We start from the raw sequence: 22,990 nt of genomic DNA on the forward strand, positions 1-22,990 counted from the left end.
AAATAAAATTAAGAGAATAGTAAATTTTTCTAAAATCAAAATCACAATGTATTTAAATGGAGTGCATATAGTGACTGTCAAATAAAATTATCTTAATTAACTAAATTATCATAATGATGTTAAAATAAAACCCCTAAACTTGTTATTAAGTTAAATATCAATTGTGTTTTTGCTAACTTTTAACTCCTTGCGAATTTTGTTTAACTTTTTCCTTTTTTAGAATAGATATTACACATCAACTCAAATATTTTAAACTGTATAGTAGCTCAATCATCATGATTCGATCGATGTATCCAACAAGGACAATTATTGCACTCCAACAATATCAATAATTACACTAATTGCAATATATGAGAATTGATCTCATGACTTTGACTCTTATATATACCAATTGTAGGATCATGCATTTGCCGCTTTACCAAAGGTTATAACCAGGGTAACGATGCAACATTAACTAAAATCTTTTAAAATCGTAAAACAATTCAAACGTCACATTTCGATTGTTATACCTTACATAAACAATTATTGCACCTAACAAATATGATATAGTTGTTATTTTACATTCTAGAAATCATTTTTCTAAATCAAATTTATTCTCACTAATCAAATAATTTCATCGAACACAAAGTAGTTTTAATTACTAATAATAATTTAAACACAAATATTAATTGTTAGGGTGACCACTATATGTCCTCACCTATGCTTCATTAAATTGCAATCATAATAATAATGCACAATGAATTGGTAAACATAACTTAGTTAATTTATTAAGTGAGTAATATTAAATAACAATTTTGTTATTTTGAAATGTGAAAAATAGCTTATATATATATAAACTCATCATATATAATGCTAAATTAATTAATATGTAGAAAAGAGAAAAAATTGTTTTTTATGTATGTAATTTCATCATATACAATTAGAAATTAATTAATAGGTTGAAAAGAACAAACAGTATAACAAATAATATATTATATATGATGATTTCGTAATAGAATAATGTTAATATAATCATATTTTGTATTATGTTTAGAACGCAATTGAAAATTGATAACAAAATATATAATAATAGAAACTTTAATTTTAAAAACATTTTTTTATCTAAAATATTATCATAATACATAATGAATCATAAGTGAAATCACTAAATTGTTGAGTAACTATTTATTTAATTATTACTTAAATCAATTTATTGAAATTTGTCAAAAATTTAGCATTTCTTATCATCTACATAAAAATATCAAGAGCTTCATAAATTCATTGATATTAATTAAAAAATTTAATTTAAATACATAAAAAAATTCTTAAGTTCCTAAAAAAATTATTTTATAGTTATATCTGAAATATTAAACATTTTATTAGAAGTTTTTTTCTTATCAGCTATATAAAAATATCAAGAGTTTCACAAATTTATAGACATTAATTAGTAAAAATAACTTAAATTAAATATATAAAATTTATAAAAAATAATATAACGTGTTTATAATATTATGAAAAAATTGAAAAATATAGTTGAAGAACTCACAAATTTTATTAGTTATATTTTAAAAATTAAAGCGAGTTACACCCATATATGGTACAAGGTTTTCTACCCCGCAATGAGATGTACAAGTAGTAAAACCACAATTAAAAAATAATTCATTAAAAAAGTAATTTGAGAAAAGTATTGCAAAATTGCAATCACAGAATAATTTTACGTTAAAAAAATATTCTTACAAATAATCTTTAACATATTTCAATATCTACAAAATATACGATGCTTCTTAGTTCATATTTTAAAATCAATTTNTTCGTCAATTCAACTAAAATAATGAAATAAAGTTATTCTCATTTTCCATATCAATCTTTAAATCAGAAAATTAAATATTCACCTAAATAAATAAATGAAACATTAATTAAGTAATGGGGTCTAAAAGTGTAACTAAGAAAATTCACAAATCAAACTCATATATTTATAGATATATAGATTTGCTAACTTTTAACCCCTTGCGGATTTTGTTTAACTTTCTCTGTTTTTTAGAATACATATTATAGATAGTTAATTTTATATCAGAATGAATCATTTGTAAATTAATATTGATGATTAATATTTCATGGTAAATAAATTTTTTAAATAATATCAATCAAATAAATATATGTAGTAAAACAAATATATAAAAAACTAATAAGTAATTCAAAGTTAAAAAATTAATTTATAATGAATGAAAATAAATTATCACTATAATTTATATTATTAAAACAATTATATTAAAAAATTATAAGGATTATCTAATAAATTTAAAACAAAAGTAGAAATTAATTTTTGTTCTTTTTAATTTATCATTAATTTCTCTGTCTAGTTGAAATAAATCAAACTAATCAAATTATACGGCAAATAAAATATAAGAAAAATTTACAAAAGAGTATATAGAATCTACATGGTCTCAATGTCCATTTTTATTGGAAAAGTACTATAAAAATGACATAATTAATCATTAATTTCTCTGTCTAGTTGAAATAAATCAAACTAATCAAATTATACGACAAATAAAATATAAAAAAATTTGCAAAAGAACATATAGAATCTACATGGTCTCAATGTCCATTTTCATTGGAAAAGTACTATAAAGAATGACATAATTTATCATTAATTTCTATGTCTAATTGAAATAAATCAAACTAATCAAATTATACGACAAATAAAATATAAAAAAAATTGCAAAAGAACATATAGAATCTACATGGTCTCAATGTCCATTTTCATTGGAAAAGTACTATAAAGAATGACATAATTTATGATTAATTTCTATGTCTAATTGAAATAAATCAAACTAATCAAATTATACGACTAATAAAATATAAGAAAAATTTGCAAAAGAGCATATAAAATCTACATGGTCTCAATTCCTATTTTCATTGGAAAAGTACCATAAAAATGACATTTTCTGACATGTTTTCAATGACACTTGTAGAAAAGTGTAAGTTTGATATGTGTATTAAGACATTAATTACATATCACAATTTATGAAATTAAAAATAAAATAAAATATCATATTAATGTGTTTGTAATATTTGTCGTTGATTCAACTAAAATAATGAAATAAAGTTATTTTTATTTTCAATATCAATCTTTATATCAGAAAATTGAAAAGTCNTCTATTAATTTGTTTGCTAATTTAAATTAATTAAATTAAATAAATGAACAAGGACAAATTAGGAAATTCACAAATGAAAGTGGTATANGCTCATATATTTATAGATAGTATAGATTTATGGACCGAAACTATATACAGCTCATGGCGACTCTTTATACTAGGAAATAGGGTGGAAATGGAATTTGCTTTTCCAAGTTATACGATTCTTTTTGCATTCAGAATGAATGGATTACTTGTAAAAAAAAATAATAATAATAAATCCGATCTTTTCAAGTTCCAAATAAAATGAATCATTTAGAGGACGTTTGTCTCATTGAACTTTTCTACATATAATATTTGGCCAGCCTTTCGAGCCTTTCGAGCTATCCTGCAAAATGGATAGAAAATCCATCCAATTCTCCTCTCTCTTTTCTTCTTCACTTTCCCTGCAAGGCTGCAACAATACATTCCAAGGACTTGTGTCCAACTTCAAATTGCGGAAAGTACTTTTTTCCCATTACCTATCCTTTCAAGCTCGAATATGATGCAAGCCAATTGTTAGCTCATTCATCTCCACTGATTATGATTATTTTGAAATTTTTGATGAATTCCAGTTGACCTGGAATGTCCCTCTTTGCAAATCTTGTAAGCAGTATGGTATTCCAGCTTCAGATAAAATTTTAAAATCCCGTTTTTGTTTTATCAAGAAACATGACTTTCACCCTCTTTTCTTCAAATTTCAAGATTCGAAGATTTTCTAATTAGTGAATCGTAACTAAATAACAGATTATTCTAGAGGTAGATCATGGCAGGCACGATATGCTGCGTCACCTTTGTTCATTCCATCCATGATAGCTTTTGCCATTATCTTTATAATATTTTTACCGTGCCTGGGAAAAAGGGTAGACAGAAACGAGGTAAATTCCAATTTCTTGACGTTGGAGCAGCCACCACTTCAGCACCACGATAAGGAGGAATGGACGACTCTGAAATTAATATCTGCACAGAAATGGTAGTTTTATGCGAAAGCAGAACACATCCGGTGCCTGATTCTCATGCCTGTCCAATATGCCTAGAGTTATCTCTTCCTGAAGATATTGTAAGGAAGATAGCAAAATCTGAGCATTGTTTCCATGCTAACTGCATTGAATTGTGGTTAAGAAAACATTACCTGCCCTGTTTGCAGAACAGCCCTTCCAGATGTTGAATCGTGATATTTTTTTAGTTTCAGATGATTTATTATGTCATTTTGCTTCTCATTTGAATGAATAATTTTGGAAATGACTTTTACACGAGAGATGAAATAATTTTATTTCTATCTTAGAATTAGTGGGGTGTATTTGTTAGTTGTAACTTTAACATCAAAAGGAAATGAAAATTTGTAGGGAAATCCATCTAATCAGTTGAGCTTTATCTAGAAATTATAGTTGCTCATTGGTTCTACTTGAAACCTCAGTTGGACTTTTCCTTCTGTTTTATCTATTATCCTTTCTCCAAAACAATAACACGGAAAAAAATTGTTTTGCAGTTAATCACGGGTCAAGGTGGGTTTTTATCTCGTGTCAATAGTCTACTGCCAATTTTATATATAAAAAAATGGAGTTGGGAGACGGGTATTTTTTGTTACAATTGGTTATCAAATCAGAGACCTCATCTCAAATCCGATCTTAATCTCAGGTGAGCTACAAGTCGATAAATAACTGTTAACTACTCGAACACTCAATTGTTACAAGTTTCTTTTCTCATCGCCATGATGTCATCATGGATTTGATTTAAGATATTACACAACGGGACCACTCAACATATTTCAGGGACAGTATGTTTTGAGAAAGAACGACTTTCTAAGTTTAAGTTTAGGACGGCCAAGGCTGACGCAGATACCATTAATAATAATTATTTTGCAAAAAATTCAACATCAATCAGTCCCCTCGTGGTCCGAAACTATGAAGAGTTAGAATTTGCCAGAAGCGCATATATTAATGTCTAAAAAAACATTTGATTCAAGAAAGAAGAGTATTCCAGGTCGCTTAAAAATCGAATTTTCCATCATATATATTGTTTTGAACTACTAATTTTCTTGAATCTTTAACAAGAAACCAACATATATATGTAATGTACCTTCCCACAGCAGTTCCAGCACAAAATATTTATTAATACCTGAGGCTGAGGCCTCCGATCCCTTTTCTTTGCACCTCTTCCAGAAAGACATACACTCCATGGGAGTGCTTTTCTTCGAGTTTTCCTTTGAACTTTGATGGTGATCCATCCTTTCAAACTTGGGCCCTTCGGAAAGTAAAAAAATAAATTATTTATTTATCATCATTCTGTCATTTTTTTAAAGCATTATTCTATCAATCTTCGGGCATACCAAGTTCGACCTCGGGACTCACAAGTAGGTATTTAATCCGTGGAAAATAGTTAACTACTTTAGTTAAATATTTTTTTTAAACCAACCTATTATTAAATTTGAGTATATATTACCATATTTCAAAAAATACCAGTTACCAACTATTAATTATATTATATAATATAAGTAAATAAAAAAAAATTTCATGCAGAAACCAAACGTCATGCCTTTTTCCTATAGTTCTATAGAAATAAAATATGTAGTCTGCGTTAGGTAATCGGTTAAGGAAGAGACTGGTAGATTTGGTCACCAAGAATCTTGAAAGTTCTGAACAAGAGATTTTGATTCCGGAGTTTCTATAAGAATATGAGATGGCAATTGCAATTCTTAATTACTACCATATGTTCTTTTCCTCAATTCCGATAGTATTTACGATATTTCTTGTAGGAAAATTGACACAGGGTATTGATGGTGGAAACAGAGAAGTTCATTGTAGAGATTGAGAAGGCAAAGGAAGGCAAAGATGGGAAGCCATCAATTGGGCCAGTTTACAGAAATGTGCTTGCTAAAGATGGATTCATTCCTATCCCTCAAGAACTTGATAGTTGTTGGGATATTTTCTGGTAAGGAAATTTTTATCTTTTTCTTGAATTTGGCGACTGATACTTTCTTGAAAATAGGAAGGAAAAAAAAGTCCAAATATGAAACATGAGAAGAAGATTTCTTATGTGCTTTCTCTCTGTTCTTGCTTGATATCCAAACATGCCGTGTTTGAGGACTCTGCTACTTCGCTTGCATTGCAATCCATTTCAATGGACTAGTCTATTCATTGGCCACCTGTGAATGTAAATTGTTTGCAAGCAGATGTTTCGAATGTGGGTATACATTTTTGTCTATATCTCAGTTTTGAAGGAGAATATACGTGATTGGCAAGGGATCTTTCTGCTTGGGAATTGGACTAATTTTCCCTTCGTGCACTGATCAAGCACATAAATTAAATATATTCATAAATTTTTGTGACCTCATTTGCAGTCGGTCTGTGAAAAAATTTCCCAATAATCCAATGCTTGGCGAGCGGGAAATGGTGAGAGGGAAGGTATGAAGATATTTTAATGCTTCTATATCTTCTATTTTATATTTTTGTTCAGGGGCATTGGTGTGGTCAACACTGTCTAATGTACATTTTTTCATATTTGAATTTTGAGTGCTTGCAGGCAGGTTCATATGTGTGGTTCACTTATCGAGAAGTTTATGACTTAGTTCTTAAAATTGGAGCCTCCATTTGTTCTTGTGGTGCAATGCAAGTAAGATTTTATCCCTTCAACTTCAATAGGTAGATGCTCGTTTAAGACATAAAATAAGTTATGAGTAAATGTTGTAGATTGAGCTAATAATAATACTCCAAGTTCAGCATGTTTTATTGATATGTAGACTGGTTTGTGCCATGTCGATACCGACAATGCACCAACCAAGCTTTTTGATGGAGTCTTTTCTTTAGAACTAACTCATTTTCGTTCCACAATGTCCGATTCAACTCCTTTTATATGTGTTGGTGTTCATTTCTGCACAATTAAGTTAAAAACTTTAACTCAAACCTATCAATCATAAATTCATAACACGCGTATATTTGTTTATTGATTATTCTGTTATGTACAGGGTGATAGATGTGGGATCTACGGAGCAAACTGCTCAAACTGGGTCATAGCTATGCAGGTTATTGAAGCTTATTTGTAGGAATACACTTTGAATTTTATGCTAATTGGACAGTTATGATTTTTGACCATCCAAGGCCTATATTTTTATGTGTTTCATTTCCACCATTTAAGTAATATATTCTCCTTCTTTTTTATGTATGCAACATTGAATATCTGACCTGTTTGATGCTTGCATATGAGTAATTCCTTTATGGGGGAATGATTTAACAGTAGGTATATCTTTCGCAGGCTTGCAATGCTTATGGTCTGTACTGTGTTCCCTTGTACGATACTCTTGGTAAGTTCCTGGATGTGTGCGGTGGCTGTTCACCTTACGGAATAAGAATTTGTTAGGCATGGTGAAATGTATATAATATGCATCATTTCCGCAACCATAATGGGAATTTAGCTTTTTAACACCGTATATTCATGGTTTTAGGTGCTGGAGCAGTGGAATATATTATTAGCCATGCTGAGATCTCTATTGTTTTTGTCGAGGAAAACAAAATTTCCGAGGTAATGAGTTTATTGCAATATTAATTATCAGGAAACTGTTTTTTTTTACCTCTTTTTCTCACAAACTTGATGCACCAACTGCTTCAGTTGTCTGACCGCTTTTAACAAAAAATGCAGGTACTGAAAACATTTCCTAGCAGTGAAAAATACTTGAAGAGTAAGTTCCATTTTCGGGATTTCGTTATAGGTAAATCAAACAATAATCCTTTGAAGTCACTAATTCATTGCTACAGCAATTGTAAGCTTCGGAAAGATCAGCCTACAACAGAAGAAGGAAGCTGGAAACTTTGGCATCAAAATGTACTCTTGGAATGATTTTTTACTTCTGGTAGGCCGATTCTATCAACTAAAATGAAACTATTACTAAAATTTGTGTCTGTCCTAATAAAACTACCATCTTCCCTCCTTGTGGGATTTGCGCACTTATCTTTTGTGTTGAATTGCATCATTATCATGCATAACTGGGTAGCAAGTTTTATTGCATTAACCTCAATTATATTATATTCCAGGGTATTGACAACCGATTTGACCTTCCCATCAAGAATAAAACAGATATTTGTACAATAATGTACACTAGTGGGACAACAGGTGACCCCAAGGGAGTCATGATTTCCAATGAGAGCATTCTTTCAATTATATTTGGAGTCAATAACCATTTGGAGAGCATGAATCAAGAGGTGAATTCATATTGTCTTCGTATACTCTTCATGCCTAACCGAGCTACTAGAACCAGCCTTTTCCTCACCCCTTTAGTTTGAAAAATAAGAATGTATTAAATGTGGTCTCTCTCAATCACAGTTTTGCGAGACAGATGTGTATTTTTCTTTTCTCCCTTTGGCACATATATTTGATCGGGTAATTGAAGAATTGTTCATCTCGAAAGGTGCTGCAATTGGATTTTGGCACAAAGTATGTGTAGAAGAATAGATTTCAGCTTCTTTAAATTTAAATTTTGTAAACAGTGACTCAATTGTTATGAATGGTTTTCAGGATATTAAGCGTTTGCTTGACGATATCAAAGAGCTAAAACCAACTGTATTCTGTGCTGTTCCTCGAGTGTTGGACAGAATATATTCAGGTTTTTATGAACTATGCTTCACAAATAATGGGTGAAAAGGTCCCTTCATGTGTTCATGTTCATCTTACAAATTCGCCAACTTCCATCCACTCCACCTCCAACCTCAAATTTACACTTAGAATTCAGAATAAGTGTATTCTGAACTTTTCCCAACGCATGACGCTCTGCAAGTACCTGTTAAATTGCTTAGTAAAAAATCTAGTTTCTGCAGATGATGTGTGAATCAGGTTGTCTTATTCTTATTTTGGCAACTTTTACTGCTTTTCAGGTTTGATTGAGAAGATCTCTTCAGCCGGGTTCCTCAAACATGCACTCTTTAATATTGCTTATTCCTAGTAAGAATCAAAATTTAGAAATGATGCCTCGGAGTGTGAATCAGATTGTCTTGTGCTGTATTCTTTTCATGATGCCTCTTAAACTTCAAATATTATCTAGGATGTTGGTCATGTAAGAATCCAAATGCTGAAAACATATGATACGAATATGTGTGTTATAGTATTATATGGTCATTTACTTCATCCATCTGAAAAACATATGACAGTCAAATATCGGATTATCTCCTAGTTGCATAAAGTATGCAAAACATATTTAAAATTTGTTTGTAGGGACAACCATAGATGTAGTTAAAGGTTTCGATTCCTTAAAAATATTTCTTTTATACATTGATGACGGAGTACTTTGATGTTGCAGCAAGCTGCGTAACATGCATAAAGGCTATAAACATGTAGAAGCAGCTCCAATTTTTGACAAAATTATTTTCAACAAGGTGATGAATTAACAGCTGTTGCCAGCTTTTGGTTCTCAAGTTTTTTTCCAGATTAACTTGAATGTGATCCCAAGTGTCGACAACCCTTTGAGTTGTAAATTTTAGGTGAACGAAGGTTTAGGTGGGAATTTACGGCTCATCTTATCTGGAGCAGCGCCTCTTTCTCATAGCGTGGAAACCTTCCTCCGTGTGGCGACATGTGCTCATGTTCTTCAGGGATATGGTTGATAGTATACTAAAACTAACGCTTTGTGTCCTAAATCTTATGTCTTTGATAGTGAAGATCGATGTATGTGTGTGCTGTGCTGTAGGTTTAACTGAAACCTGTGCGGGGTCTTTTGCAGCGCAACCGGATAAAATGGCAATGGTTGGGACCGTGGGCCCTCCACTGCCTATGGTGGATATATGCCTGGAATCTGTTCCTGATATGGGATACGACGCCCTTTCAAGTACTCCTCGTGGAGAAATATGTATCAGGGGGAAGTGCTTGTTCTCGGGATACTACAAACGTGAAGATCTCACCAAAGAGGTGATGATCGGTGATTGGTTTCATACTGGTATGTTATTCAAGGACTACATTTATGCTAAGTTTCTTGATGTGTTATGTTTAGTAATATTGTTTGCCATGAGCTTGATACAGGTGACGTAGGCGAATGGCAACCAGACGGTAGCATGAAGATTATTGATCGCAAGAAAAACATTTTCAAGCTTTCTCAAGGGGAATATGTATCTGTTGAAAAACTGGAGAGCATTTACTCTCTGTCCCCAAGTGTTGATGCGGTTCGTTTTTCTTTCAGGACCCTATCTTACAATTTTCTTGTGCTAAGCTTTTCTCCCAACAATGTCCAAATCATGTTTCAGATATGGGTCTACGGGAATAGTTACAAGTCCTTTCTTGTTGCTGTTGTGAACCCGAATTTGGAATCTTTGAAACAATGGGCTCAAGTGAATGATGTTACCGCAGATGTGAACACCATGTGTGATGATCCAAGAGCAAGAAATTATGTTCTTGGAGAGTTAACTAGTATTGGTGAAAAGGAAAAGGTTGACACTGATTTAATGCTTTATTCCTTTCTGGCGATGAAATTTTTTGGCCATGTGTTTATTCTTAGTCCACTTGTCTGGTTGTACACTCGAAATCAGTGGTGAAACTAGAGTGAAGTTTTTAATTGCTTGTGCTTGACAGTTAAAGGGATTTGAATTCATTAAAGCTGTTCACCTTGACCCGATGCCATTTGACATAGAACGTGATCTTCTAGGGCCAACTTACAAGAAGAAGAGGGCCCAATTTTTAAAATATTATCAGGTAGTCAGATGTGCACTATATACCCTGAAAATAAACGTGGTTTTAGAAAATTATTCTTACACGAACCCCTGGCTTGTGTTGAATTGCAGAAAGTCATTGAAGATATGTATATGAGCTGATGACCTTCAACATCCTCTCTATGAACAAAGAAGGAAGAAAGAGAAATGGCTTATGCGGAGGGGGGAAATCCAGTTTTTTGTTGTCCGCATGGCGTTCATCTGTGTCTTGTTTTATGATTGTACAATTGTAAATTCGGAATATTGCTCTTTTGGTTGATAAAAACCTGTGATTAAGTGATTATTACACTTGTAAAATGAGTGAATTGGAGTAGCTTAACACCACAATGTACTCTTGAATCTTCGAAGCATGAGTCGTAAATCGCTTGTTATTGTTCAGTTTCTCAATTTTTTATTTTATTTTTTTCCACTGGTCCGAATTTTCTGTCCGTTACTAATTTTTAATAATATTTTAAATTAAAAAAATTATAAAAGATATATAAAAGTTGTACAAAAAACTTGATAGAGTATATTTGAAATTTACATGAGAACGCATTGTAAAATTCGTCCATTTTTAATAATTTATAATTTGTAATTATGTTTGTTTTTGTTTTTTAATTATGTGTAATTTAATTATTTGTAATTTTTTATTTTGTTTTTTAAATACAAAATCATACTCACCATTGCAGTAACATGAAATGACATCAGCATGACCAATTTCATCTCTACAAATCTCACCCTTCAAGATGCTCTTTGTAGAGAGGAAATAAGAGTGAGTCTCATGTGAGACCGTCTCACGGATCTTAATCTGNAGTAGAGAGGAAATAAGAGTGAGTCTCATGTGAGACCGTCTTACGGATCTTAATCTGTGAGACGGGTCAAACCTACCCATATTCACAATAAAAGTAATACTCTTAGCATAAAAAGTAATACTTTTTCATGGATGACCCAAATAAGAGATCCGTCTCACAAATACGACCCGTGAGACCGTCTCACACAAGTTTTTGTCGGAAATAATAGGAGCAAAAGGGGTAATCAAGCCAAGCAGGTCTACATATTTACTGAGAATCGAGTAAATTTGGGTAGTTCGCGTACGGAGATATCTCGAGACCAGATCATGAAAAATAGGAGGCATAGGATCCAGATGCCCAAGTTAATTGAGTTCTGATCGGTACAAAACCTCAAGAACATAGAAACAACTATTGGCATCATTACAGTCTCCAGTAATACTTGCGGATTGCCCTTCCTGTTTTGTCAATGCATATTGCAGTCTATCTTCTGCCTCTTTTAGAGACATCTCCATCATTTTTCCTGTGCTGCTGATGACATGCTGCTTGTGTAAAGCAGGTACCACACGTCCGCCATTGTTCTGGGTCGACCCTATGCATGAACATTGGTAATGACTTATATAGCAATGCGCTAGTTAATGCAGACAGAGTAATGACACATATCTTCATCCTTTATTTAACTGATTAACCAAAAATTCAATGACAAAAGCTAACTTTCTCTGAAACTTTCTTAGCTTATGAATGCTCCAATCAACAATTTCTTTGTTTAAAGGGCAGTAACAATGATAAACCATCACACTTGCATAAAAAAACATGTACTAGCCAAATTGGCTCTGTTTCATTCAGTAAGTTCAAATACTTTACACCTGCATTTTTTCAAATGTATAGTTAACTTACTTTGTATTTTAAATTTAATGGTAAAACAAAAGCTCTTTCACAAAACAAGGCCAAACAAGTTAACTTATATCCTTTTACTTCCAAAAAAAATGAAAAAATCATTAGTGCACGCGTAATAACACCTGTTCATTGCGAACCTCTTCTAGAGATGGACATGAATGAACCTCTTCTAGAGATGGACATGAATCTATGGTGCTTGGTCAGCAAACAATCTATGAAGCCAACTGGACAGCCTAATATAACTTGTCGAGGCCCGAGTCAAGATGGTTAGTTCCAAAGTTGATGACCATGCTTCCAATATCGTCTAAGGCTCCAATTACCCACTTTCCCACAGACAAGAGATCCCACAGTAAAGATGTTTGGATATCACTATTAATTCATGAAAAACATATTCTGATCACATAAAAATGTGTCTAAAAAAACGCTCAGGACAAATTATATTAAAACTTTATGCAAAATATACAATATAAAACATGAGTTTGGATAGCAAAAATAGGAAGAAAATAAAAGGAAATCTGGAGATGTTGAAGGGGAATAGGGGAGAAGTTCAACTATCATATGATTATAGTAGATTCATAATGAGCAAACATGGCTCAATCATACCTGAAACCTGCAAGAGTCCCGATTTTGATATTTTGATCTTTCGTGCGTGATTCTGAGATAACATAAAAAACTAGAAGAATTGTCAGTGCTAAAATCATAGCTTGTTTGGCAGTTGAGACCACAAAAAGCATCTTGTCACACCGAACTTTAGCTTTGGTAAGGGCGATAGGTCCTTTATTTCATTTCTGGGATCCACCATATTGAAGTATCTCACAGAATATATCGCGACTCTTGTCCTAAGATGAGATCATGCGAAATTATAATGCTAATATTTGATCAGGGCCGGTAGTGAAGCATAGAGTTCAGCGAAGCACTGGAAGATCCAGTTTAGCAATTGTTCTTTTGGTAGTTCCAAAAGTAGTTCAGCCTACACCACATGAAATGAAAGATGTGAAAAGGCATAAGACTTGTGGATGGTGCCATAGCAGGTCATTACTGACGTTCTCACCAAGTTACTCATGCAAGGAACATGTGCAAATTTGTGAAACGGAAAACAAATTAATGCACAAGACAACTTCAAAATGGAACGTAGACAGACGATATTCATTTGTGACTGGCAACAGGCAACAATATTACACCATACATTTCTCCTATAAAAAAATGATGGTGTAATGATTCATAAAGATGACCAAACAAACTTTTTCACACAAACACAAACAACAAACCTGGAGATCCTAAGGATTCAACTTCTTTCAGTAATCCTTCATTAGTGGATAACTTATTCCTAAAAAAATGTACATACCTTGATTAATCCATCCTCATAAATAAGAGAATTTCGATGTATTTCAGACACCATAGAATCTCTTATCAACCCGAAAACCTTTTCACTCATGTTTGTTTTCATGCAGACCATCTTCCCTGAAGCATATACATTAGTGATTCCCAAATCTGCGGACATTCTCCTGACATATAGTTTCTTTAATAGAATTTCCATGGAATAAGGCTCTTTTCCATATTGGCGGCGCAGATTTTCAGTAAACTGAACGAGCTCCCACATGTCTTTCTCTGCAGCTTTCTCAGCTTCCTTGATTGTTTCCAGGGGATTCTCTAAATAATTGATGTATTCTGAAGGGAGATGATGACTTAAATTCATATCGAACTGCAATGTGTCAAGGATGATGGAATCATGGAGAATATCAGAGTCAAGTCATATATTCTGCTAGTCGTGAAAGAGATACAAAGAAACAAATACCAGAAAAAGAATACAAATATTCCAAATCATTTGAAATTGCTTTCAAGGCAACACTTCTTTTTGTCCATGTGGTGACCAGATCACAAGCAAGAAAAAGAATAAAGTAGATCACGTGTAGAACATAAGCAGAATCGAATAAACTAAATCAATAGGCCCCTAAAAAATCAGCTTTATATTTGCTCCGAAACGTGATCATGTGTGGGCTCAATCACATGGGTATTTTACACATTTCTAGGTTTTCCTTCCCGATGCCCCTAATAATCTCAGCCACTGTGAGATTTAACAATACAATGCAAGTCACTTGGAATTGTAACAAGTTAAAACATAGTTGATAAAATATCAAACATTGCAGATCGCTTTTTTTCATTTATGATTTAATTATTTATAAAATAATGTTAGACTTCATGCAGACATTTTAGCGCTATAACCAAATTTTTTTACATGAATCCGACAATAACCCAAATTAACTCGTTGCAACTTACTGATTAGAATCTCACTTCAAGGATACAAACACAGTTCACTACATTGTTCTGAAACATTTCGGACAAAGAAACACGTTGGACAACCGACAAAGCATAATTCTAGAACCTAAAACTGATGTGGTCACGCCCTTACAGAAACTGAACACTCACACATGAGAACGAAAGTAAAGCATCACTTTGAACTATATATATTAAAAAAAATGCATTAGAAATTAAATTTCTTGTCCCGGAATTCATTTACTTTAAATTCTTCAAGGTATCAAGGTAAGCAGGAGAAAAAGTATGAAGCCAATTCTAATGAAGCATATAAAAATGAATTATAACAGAACGGTCTACAGTGAAAGAAAGGACATTGTTGATTATCCTAAGTAATACTAAACTTCAATGCATTATCGACTATTTTAAAGGATACTACATTATTTCTTGATGCGCACAAATGAAAGAGTGATTTAATTAGTTATAAAAATAAACAATTAAATTAAATTGAATTAAATACAACAACAAAGATTCTGGTTAAAAATTTTTAGTTATTAAAATTATTTTAAATTCAATATAATAAATTGAGTCAAATGATTAAACAATTTGACTTCCCAAGGCAAATGGAATGTCCACCGATGACAAGAGAGAAGTGATTGAAAAAAATTATCCCTTTATATAAACAACAATTAAATATGCCTCCAAAGAGATAAAAGTGTTTTGTTTGCTTAGCACTAATACAACTTGCTAAAAGGTACAACAAAAATAATATTTTGATGTGTAGTCAAAAGAGAGTACTACCTGCACAGATTGGAAAGATACAGGGACCACACGATGTTCATCAACCTGCAGGGAAAAAATAGTCTGTGATTGGAGAAAAATAGCAAGTCAACAGTGATGGTTTAAGCTGCAATATTTGAGAAAGCGTAATACATAATTTTTTCAATTGACACGTAGCATGCCTTAACAAACCTTGGATAGGCTTTCAAAAAGCATTTCAAAGAAAAGATCAATCCCCACATTCACGACATCCCCAGTTTGTTGCTCACCAAAGATGTTGCCAAAACCTCTAATTGCCATATCTCTTTCTGCAAGGTGAAAACCTTGGCCAAGATCCCGGTAATCTTCAAGTGCAGAAAGCCTTTCCTGAAGCATCAAAAATCAATTTTTAAAGCATAGAAGAACATGTTCTATCAGATTATATATGGATGAAGCACCGATATGATGGGAAAACTGCATTGTTGCATTGGTATTAACTGAAGCATGAAGATGGACATACAAGTGCCTGATCAGAAAGCAATGACTTATCCGGGTAAAATAAGAACGCATGAGCCTCCTTATCTGCTCGGCCCACCCGTCCACGCAACTGGAAGATCAAAGGAATTTTCAAGGTATGTATGCAAAACACTACAAATGATACAATATCATGAACAAGTGCAGAACTATTTTTCTCAGTATATACAGAGAAAACACACTATGAAACTGAATTTTAAAGTATATGTCAGATTAACAAGAAACTAAACATTGTATCCTCCTTTTACATAGTTTTCATTAGCAGTTATCACGCTGGGTGAATTTTAACGTGAGAGCATCTAAGTTCTGGAACCAAAGAAAGGCTAAACACACAACACATAAAGCACAAAACAAATTAACATAAAAAGTGAACAAAAATGAAGAAATAAAAGGGTGCATCGATCGCAGCTTTTGTTGGGGTGGAAAACATAATGCTCTCTAACATAATAAAATTTCAACCATTCATCCACATCCTAAATTCTATCTGCTTGAAATTTCAAGAGAGTGTAGAGAAAAAATGAAGAGAGTTTAAGCAACACCTGATACAATTGTGCAAGGCCAAATTGCTGAACTTCCTGGATTATAATGGTGTTTGCATTTTGAATGTCAAGTCCACTTTCAACTATATTTGTGCATATCAAAATCTTGATGCATCCAAGGCAAAACTTTTCCATGGTGTCCTCAAGCTGTCTTGAATTTTGCTGAAAAGGGAAAAAAAAATTACATGAAGAAAATTTAAACAAGTCACAACACTTTTAACCCAGCACATTTCATCAACAAAATTGCAGAACTATGCATTACAGCCGATTCACCCATGTAGTTTTTTTAAAAAAAAAATCTTGAAGGTTTGCCTCCATAATTTCACTCATCAAAGAAGACTATGTCACAACTCACAACAAATACCAGAGCTTATAGTGAAGTACACCCCTTAGTATTTCATCTAATACTAATGGGAAAAAAGGGTGAAGTAAGACATGCCTAATATTGATAGGAAAATCCTTTTTGTATTACCACCCACAAGTTGACTATTGTAATTACTACTACATCAGACATAACTTTAATCACCTCACATTCATGAAATAAACCGCTCCTTCCTATAACACCTATCATAATATCATTTTTGATACTACATCAGATTCCATGTAAATAAATAAATATAACTTTTAAATCATTATTTGTTCCGTTACATCTTCCCATCATCACTCATCAATATAACTTGGCTGCTCAGGAAATCTTCCTAGCATAAAAGGAAACTGATTTACTGAAAGTGATGTATCAGCCATAATTCTTTGCTCAACTTTTCTGTCCCAAGTCTGCATTGTGTGATTGACAAGGTCAGTTTGGCTATAATTGCAACTTTAACCATGATCCTTCAGCAACAATCATCAGATCCACTAAGCATCACTTTTTTCAACAAAGTAGAAGTATCATCATTACCACATCTCTACAGTGAATGCGGCTCACCAAAAATGTGAAATCTAGGATAAACTTTCAAGGAATTTTTTGGCCTGATGGTTAGTTCCGACTTTAACCATGCATGGCATCAACCAAATATTTTATGAACTCTTGCATAACACTTCATTTGGTCCCAGATATGAGTCATACATTCAAAGACAAAATTTGGATGGTATTTGGAGCCCAATATAATAAAACATAAAAGGAGAATGAATACCTTTCCATGAGCTATTGCTATTTCAATATGTGGGAAATGTTCTTCCAGAAATTCCATAACCATTTCAAGCCCTGTAAATGGTGCACAAACTTATGATTGTCCATGGTGCTATGTGAAAACATGCGTTTATGCAATACAGGGAAAGGTCTATATTGAGGTTACCTTTAATACGAGGCAAAACATAAAAAACCTGGCCACCACGGTCCAGCTCATACTTGATAGCGGCTATCACTTTTTCTTTCGTGAATGCAAAAAGATGGGTTCGTATTGGGACCCTCTCTGGAGGTGGTGTTAATATTAAACTGCTAGTGAGAAAAGAGAAAATGAGAGGGAAAAGGCTTGATGCATAAGATGAAATTCTAAAAAGGCATATACGAGCAATCAAGAGTTATAGGGATGTCAAACAAGCTAGTAATCGCTTAAATTTTCTCTATTGGCAACTATGGATACCCAAGATCTCTATGTTGCATAATTTAATTGGTTAATAATACAATAAGGTGAAGCAAATTATCCATCTTCGTAGAAATGCTTGTTTCTTACTCTTTCCTTGATTACCACAAATTTATGTGCCATAATCTTATCCTAGCACTGCATTCATCCCATAGAAAAGAAAGTGCTAGGAGACGTCACATGCTATCATTTTGAGCAAGCACCTGGCATCACGAAACCCAGTTAATGCTAAATAAAGTGTTCTCGGAATGGGTGTTGCCGAAAGCGTGAGCACATCAACTGAACTTTTGAATGAGGCAATTCTTTCTTTCTGTTTTACTCCAAATCTCTGGACACAAAAATGGCATACAAGCAGGTTGGTAATGCTTTGAAAAAATTAATAGAAAAAATCCAACAGTTGTGAGAATTATAACCAAACAATGGTTAGTTGAAGAAAGATATTTCACGTTGGTAATGCTTTAAAAAAAATTAACAGAAAAAATACAACTGTTGAGAATTACAACCGAACAATGGTTACTTGAAGAAAAAGATTTCACGTTTTCTCTTCTTCTGGTTACACCGAGTACTTTAATGATGTGTACATTTCTCTTGCTAATCTCATATGTGATATACTCATATACCAATAGATAGCTAATGTCTTTTTGGTGTATGATATACACACATACCAACAAACAGCTAATGTCTTTTGATGTATATGGGATACAACTCGTAGATACACAAATGAAATTTATATTTAAAAAAAAACCATCACCAAAATAGACTTTCAAATGTAGAGAAAGATGATGGTGAATATGCATGACTTACATGAAAATCCATATAATGGCGCAATAGTAGATAGAAATAACAGCAAAGAATTGGACATGTTGATTTTACCCTTCACAGGACAGACATGAAGTTGGATGCATCTTCCGAGTTTGACTTTTATTTTTTGGAATTTGATTGAGGGATGTTACAGTACGTCTAAGTTTGGGCATACGGTGCACGCAACAATGCCTCTTCATTAAGGTACATAAGGAAATGTGTAATATTAAAGATTATGAGAGGATGTGTATCTATGTTTGTGTGCATAGCGTACAAGAGGTATTAAAATCCTTAACTATCGAGAATGTTTAAGAGTCTGCAGAGGGCGAGTGGTATCGGACCTTGATGTGTTTGCTCCGCACTTCAAATTTGGGTTTTGTTAGCATATAAGTCTAAATATAAACCTGGCACTGAAGGAGAGAATGGTGAGTTTCAGACTCTCAGTCATGACACAGAAATCTAAATTTCAAGCTTCTATGGCTGGTGACAGAAGTTCTTTTACTGGGAACATGCCGTTTAAAATTTAGGCAATACTCAGTCATATAGTCACTCATGGTTGTGGCTTTTACATGAATCCAATAAACACTTATAAACATCTTTTTTTATGACACACGATCTCACACATTATGTAAGACCAATTTAAATATAGCAAAATCAAGCATCATTAAACTTTCTACTAGAAGGGTTTTGATTCAGTAAGTCAAGCGACAAGCATATAAAGCATGAGCCTTTTATGTGTGTCAAACCTTTCGATTCAACTAGGTCCATGTTCTGTTCACAAATATTCAAATCTAAGCTTTTGAAACCTGGTTCGGTCACTAAGGAATTTGGTCTACCGGAAATTCGAAGTAATAAAGTTGGCAATCTAAAGTAATCATATATGTAAGCTGAATGCTCACTTTTTTTTTCCATGAACAGTTCAGATACAGTCAGTAGTGCAGGTGTAGGGTAGCTTGCTACTGAAACATATATTTATTTTAGGGATTTAAAAAGGATATGAATATGAAAAAAATAGAAATCCTTCAGAATGCAAGCTTAAGTAAGCCGACCATCCAATCATAAAAATAAAAACTAAACCTCATACAACTCTAGCATAATGGATTTCCACTCATTTGGCAACTCAAAAAACATTAAAGGGATTTATTTCATTGAAGAATTAAAGCACACACAATGACAAGTGCGAGGAATCCGGTGGATGAATATCTGTAAAAGAAATAGAAGTAGACAAACCTGCTCCTCATCAACAACAAGCAACCCAAGGTTACTATAAACAACACGATTTCCCAGTAGCGAGTGAGTACCAACAATAATGTCTAGATCACCACATTTGATCATATTTAAATGAGCCTCTTTTTCCAACTTGGTCTGCATGTTCAACATGACAGAATTGAAGATGTTAAAATATTGCTATTAACCCATCAAAAAATCATTTGATCACACAAAAACGAATTATTAATGCAGAAGATTTATGATAAAACATGAACACGGATGGAAAATTAGGAAGAAACATATGAAGAAATCTGCATATATTAAAGGGGAACAGGGCATAAAGTCAGATATCATATCCCGGGGGTAGATTGAAAACCGGCAGGAAGGAAACTTTTCGATCATACCTGAAACCTACTTAAGAGTCCAATTTTGATATCAGGATAATTGGAAAACCTCTCTGAGATAACATCAAAATGTTGTTTGGCAAGAACTATGGTTGGCGCTAAAATCATAGCTTGCTTGCCAGCCGAGACCACACAAAATATGGCACGCAGTGCAACTTCAGTTTTACCAAAACCAACATCCCCGCAAATCAATCTATCCATGGGGGTTTCTTTCTCTGTCAAATCTCTCTCCACATCCATGAAAGCCTAAAAAAAGAATCTGAATTATGAGATAAATGAACATTAAACAACAACAGCCACAAGTGCAAATGTGAATATTAAATTAATTGCGTTGAAAAATGAACTGATGCAAAGTAATGAGGGATTTCATATAAATATTATCCAAGAATATAACAAAGCATTGACTTGGTTAGATAAGAAACGACTGGAAAAGTGCATAGACATTTGAGAATGAATTATCTCGAGTAAAAATGCTAAAACCTCTACTAAATGGATTCCTTTCAAGTTAAAAATTAGTGAATTTGGAAATAAATAAAGAAAAAGAGAGTAATTACCTGTTTTTGGTCTGGAGTTGGCTCAAATTGAAACTGAGATGCAAACTCAGACATGGTAGAACTTTTAGGGTAGGGAGGCCGCTTCTGTTTCAATCTATGCAAGTACAACTCCATCAGGTCAACAACCATTTTCTGAACCGCAACTTTGCCCTTTATCCTTCTCCTTTCCCATGCGCTGGTATCGCTCAATTTGCTTAAAGTCCTTGGTTTTTTGGTTTCGCTTGGTCTGTTAGCAGAGAAAAAAAGTTAAAGGGCATAACAACTGGTAGGTCAAATTTGAACTCCATCGAGTACTGTTTTGAAAGTAAATATTAGAGAAGATTATGGCATCATTTAGCTATGATAAAACACAGAATGAGTCTGAGTCAACCGAGAATCACCAAATGTGATTTTGAATTTAATTCAAACGTAATCATCAGAAACAACTAACGCACAACTAGTGCTTGCCAATCAATTTTTTAGCGGGGAGATTAAATTGAGGATTTACAAACAGAGAGGGGGGAAGGGATCTGAACCACCTACAAATTGTAGCGGTAGAGCACACGAGATGCCTGCCGAACAGGAAGCTTGGCCATTCCGTCTGAGAACTCTATGTAAACATACTCAATTGGGTCCAAGGAGCCATTTGGAACATCAAATTTAACCCCCACAAATCGTCCAATGCCAACTCTCTTGTGCACGACATAATCGCCATAATGGAGGGAATGTGGATTGACCTTGTAACTGAAGGCATCTCCAGTCCCGTTTGCATTGCCCCCCTTGAGCTTCTGCAAACCCCTCTGCTGCTGCTCTTTCACCAGCTGAATGTACTTGTCGGCCTCCTCGGACTCCACGGATGGCCTAGAAGATGGGAAATCTCTCTTGCTGTGCTCCCGCCGAATCCTCTCGTTAAGCATAGAGATGGCGTCACCACCACCCTCTGATGGAACAGAAATGCATAACAAACATAATCGGATGACAAACGAGCAAAGTACAAAGATGCCAGAGAAAACGAAACAACTGTGGAGTTGAAAGACCAAATGTTGGATTGAACCCCTCGTGGGGCATTCGAAGGACTGAGTGCATTTACGTTACCTGAAAAACATGTGATGGAACTCAACTTTCTTTTACCAGAAGAGGTATAGCAGAGATATCCCAAAGAGACAGCTGAAGTGGAGAAGCGCGAACAGCCGCAGATGCTGATAGCTCTACAATTAGAATGGCGATGTAACATTGATGTCACCAGCGGTTGTGAGCAATTCCTCGACCGGAAGGCGGATGCCCCCACTGTTTGACAATAAGCGGCCGTCGCCATTGCAGTGGCTAGCCAAGTTCGTTATTATCTGATGCTAAAAAAAAAATCAGCCACGTGATGATGATATCAATTGGGGATAAGTCCATTCCAATCACGTCAAAAAGCCCATTAAACTGGGCTCAAGACCAAGTAGCACACTCGAATACTTGACAGGGGTTTGTAACTCAAGGCCCAACCCATTAAAATTTCTAAACATTTCATTCATATATAAATTTAAAAACACTTAAAATAAGCTCTCACAAACACTATCTAAAAATCAGATGATTCAAATAGAAACTCCCGACCAGCCCATTATTACTACACCAAATATGCACAATCAAAATTATTCACTCACTAAATGCAACCTTGATATATCTCATATTTGTTCAAGATGTGTTTTCTTTGCTTTTCTTATAGAAATAGTTTTCTTTTGAATCAAGATGTGTTTTCTTTTTAGAGAACCACACTATGGGGATAAGAAACTTAAAAGGAATTATGTCTTGCTCAGAATTTTACATAAACTCTAATATTCGAGTATAAAAACCAATTATTCATCATTATTATATTATCATAATTATAA

At 33.6% G+C, this 22,990-nt stretch overlaps 2 protein-coding genes across 4 annotated transcripts; one reads left to right on the plus strand and one right to left on the minus strand.

Annotated features, from left to right (window-relative positions):
- The first annotated feature begins 5,746 nt into the window (after positions 1-5,746).
- LOC140972698 (long chain acyl-CoA synthetase 4-like) lies at positions 5,747-11,208 on the plus strand. Its single transcript, XM_073435060.1, has 19 exons — positions 5,747-6,083; positions 6,493-6,556; positions 6,675-6,764; positions 7,117-7,173; positions 7,404-7,452; positions 7,594-7,670; positions 7,788-7,827; positions 7,904-7,998; positions 8,180-8,347; positions 8,469-8,579; positions 8,661-8,748; positions 9,017-9,083; positions 9,439-9,514; positions 9,620-9,737; positions 9,826-10,071; positions 10,155-10,294; positions 10,376-10,558; positions 10,701-10,820; positions 10,910-11,208. Exons 1-19 carry the CDS (start codon positions 5,929-5,931, stop codon positions 10,937-10,939), a joined length of 1,974 nt encoding a protein of 657 aa, XP_073291161.1. The 5' UTR covers positions 5,747-5,928; the 3' UTR covers positions 10,940-11,208.
- Positions 11,209-11,833: 625 nt separating this feature from the next.
- On the minus strand, positions 11,834-22,481 carry LOC140972699 (ATP-dependent DNA helicase At3g02060, chloroplastic). Of its 3 annotated transcripts, none has more exons than XM_073435061.1 (16): positions 22,212-22,481; positions 21,660-22,056; positions 21,138-21,363; positions 20,584-20,829; positions 20,201-20,335; positions 18,373-18,497; positions 17,882-18,021; positions 17,720-17,790; positions 16,587-16,748; positions 16,034-16,120; positions 15,727-15,900; positions 15,556-15,600; positions 13,847-14,203; positions 13,105-13,471; positions 12,666-12,870; positions 11,834-12,196 (listed from the first exon to the last, which is right to left on the minus strand). In XM_073435061.1, exons 1-14 carry the CDS (start codon positions 22,429-22,431, stop codon positions 13,370-13,372), a joined length of 2,487 nt encoding a protein of 828 aa, XP_073291162.1. In that variant the 5' UTR covers positions 22,432-22,481; the 3' UTR covers positions 11,834-12,196; positions 12,666-12,870; positions 13,105-13,369. The 3 variants fall into 3 exon arrangements, with proteins under 3 accessions (XP_073291162.1, XP_073291164.1, XP_073291165.1); XM_073435063.1 differs by having other exon boundaries at positions 12,639-12,870; XM_073435064.1 differs by having other exon boundaries at positions 12,666-12,894.
- Positions 22,482-22,990: the final 509 nt, after the last annotated feature.

Source organism: Primulina huaijiensis, chromosome 3 (genome assembly GCF_012295235.1).
Source record: "Primulina huaijiensis isolate GDHJ02 chromosome 3, ASM1229523v2, whole genome shotgun sequence".
NCBI classification, from domain to species: Eukaryota; Viridiplantae; Streptophyta; class Magnoliopsida; order Lamiales; family Gesneriaceae; genus Primulina; species Primulina huaijiensis.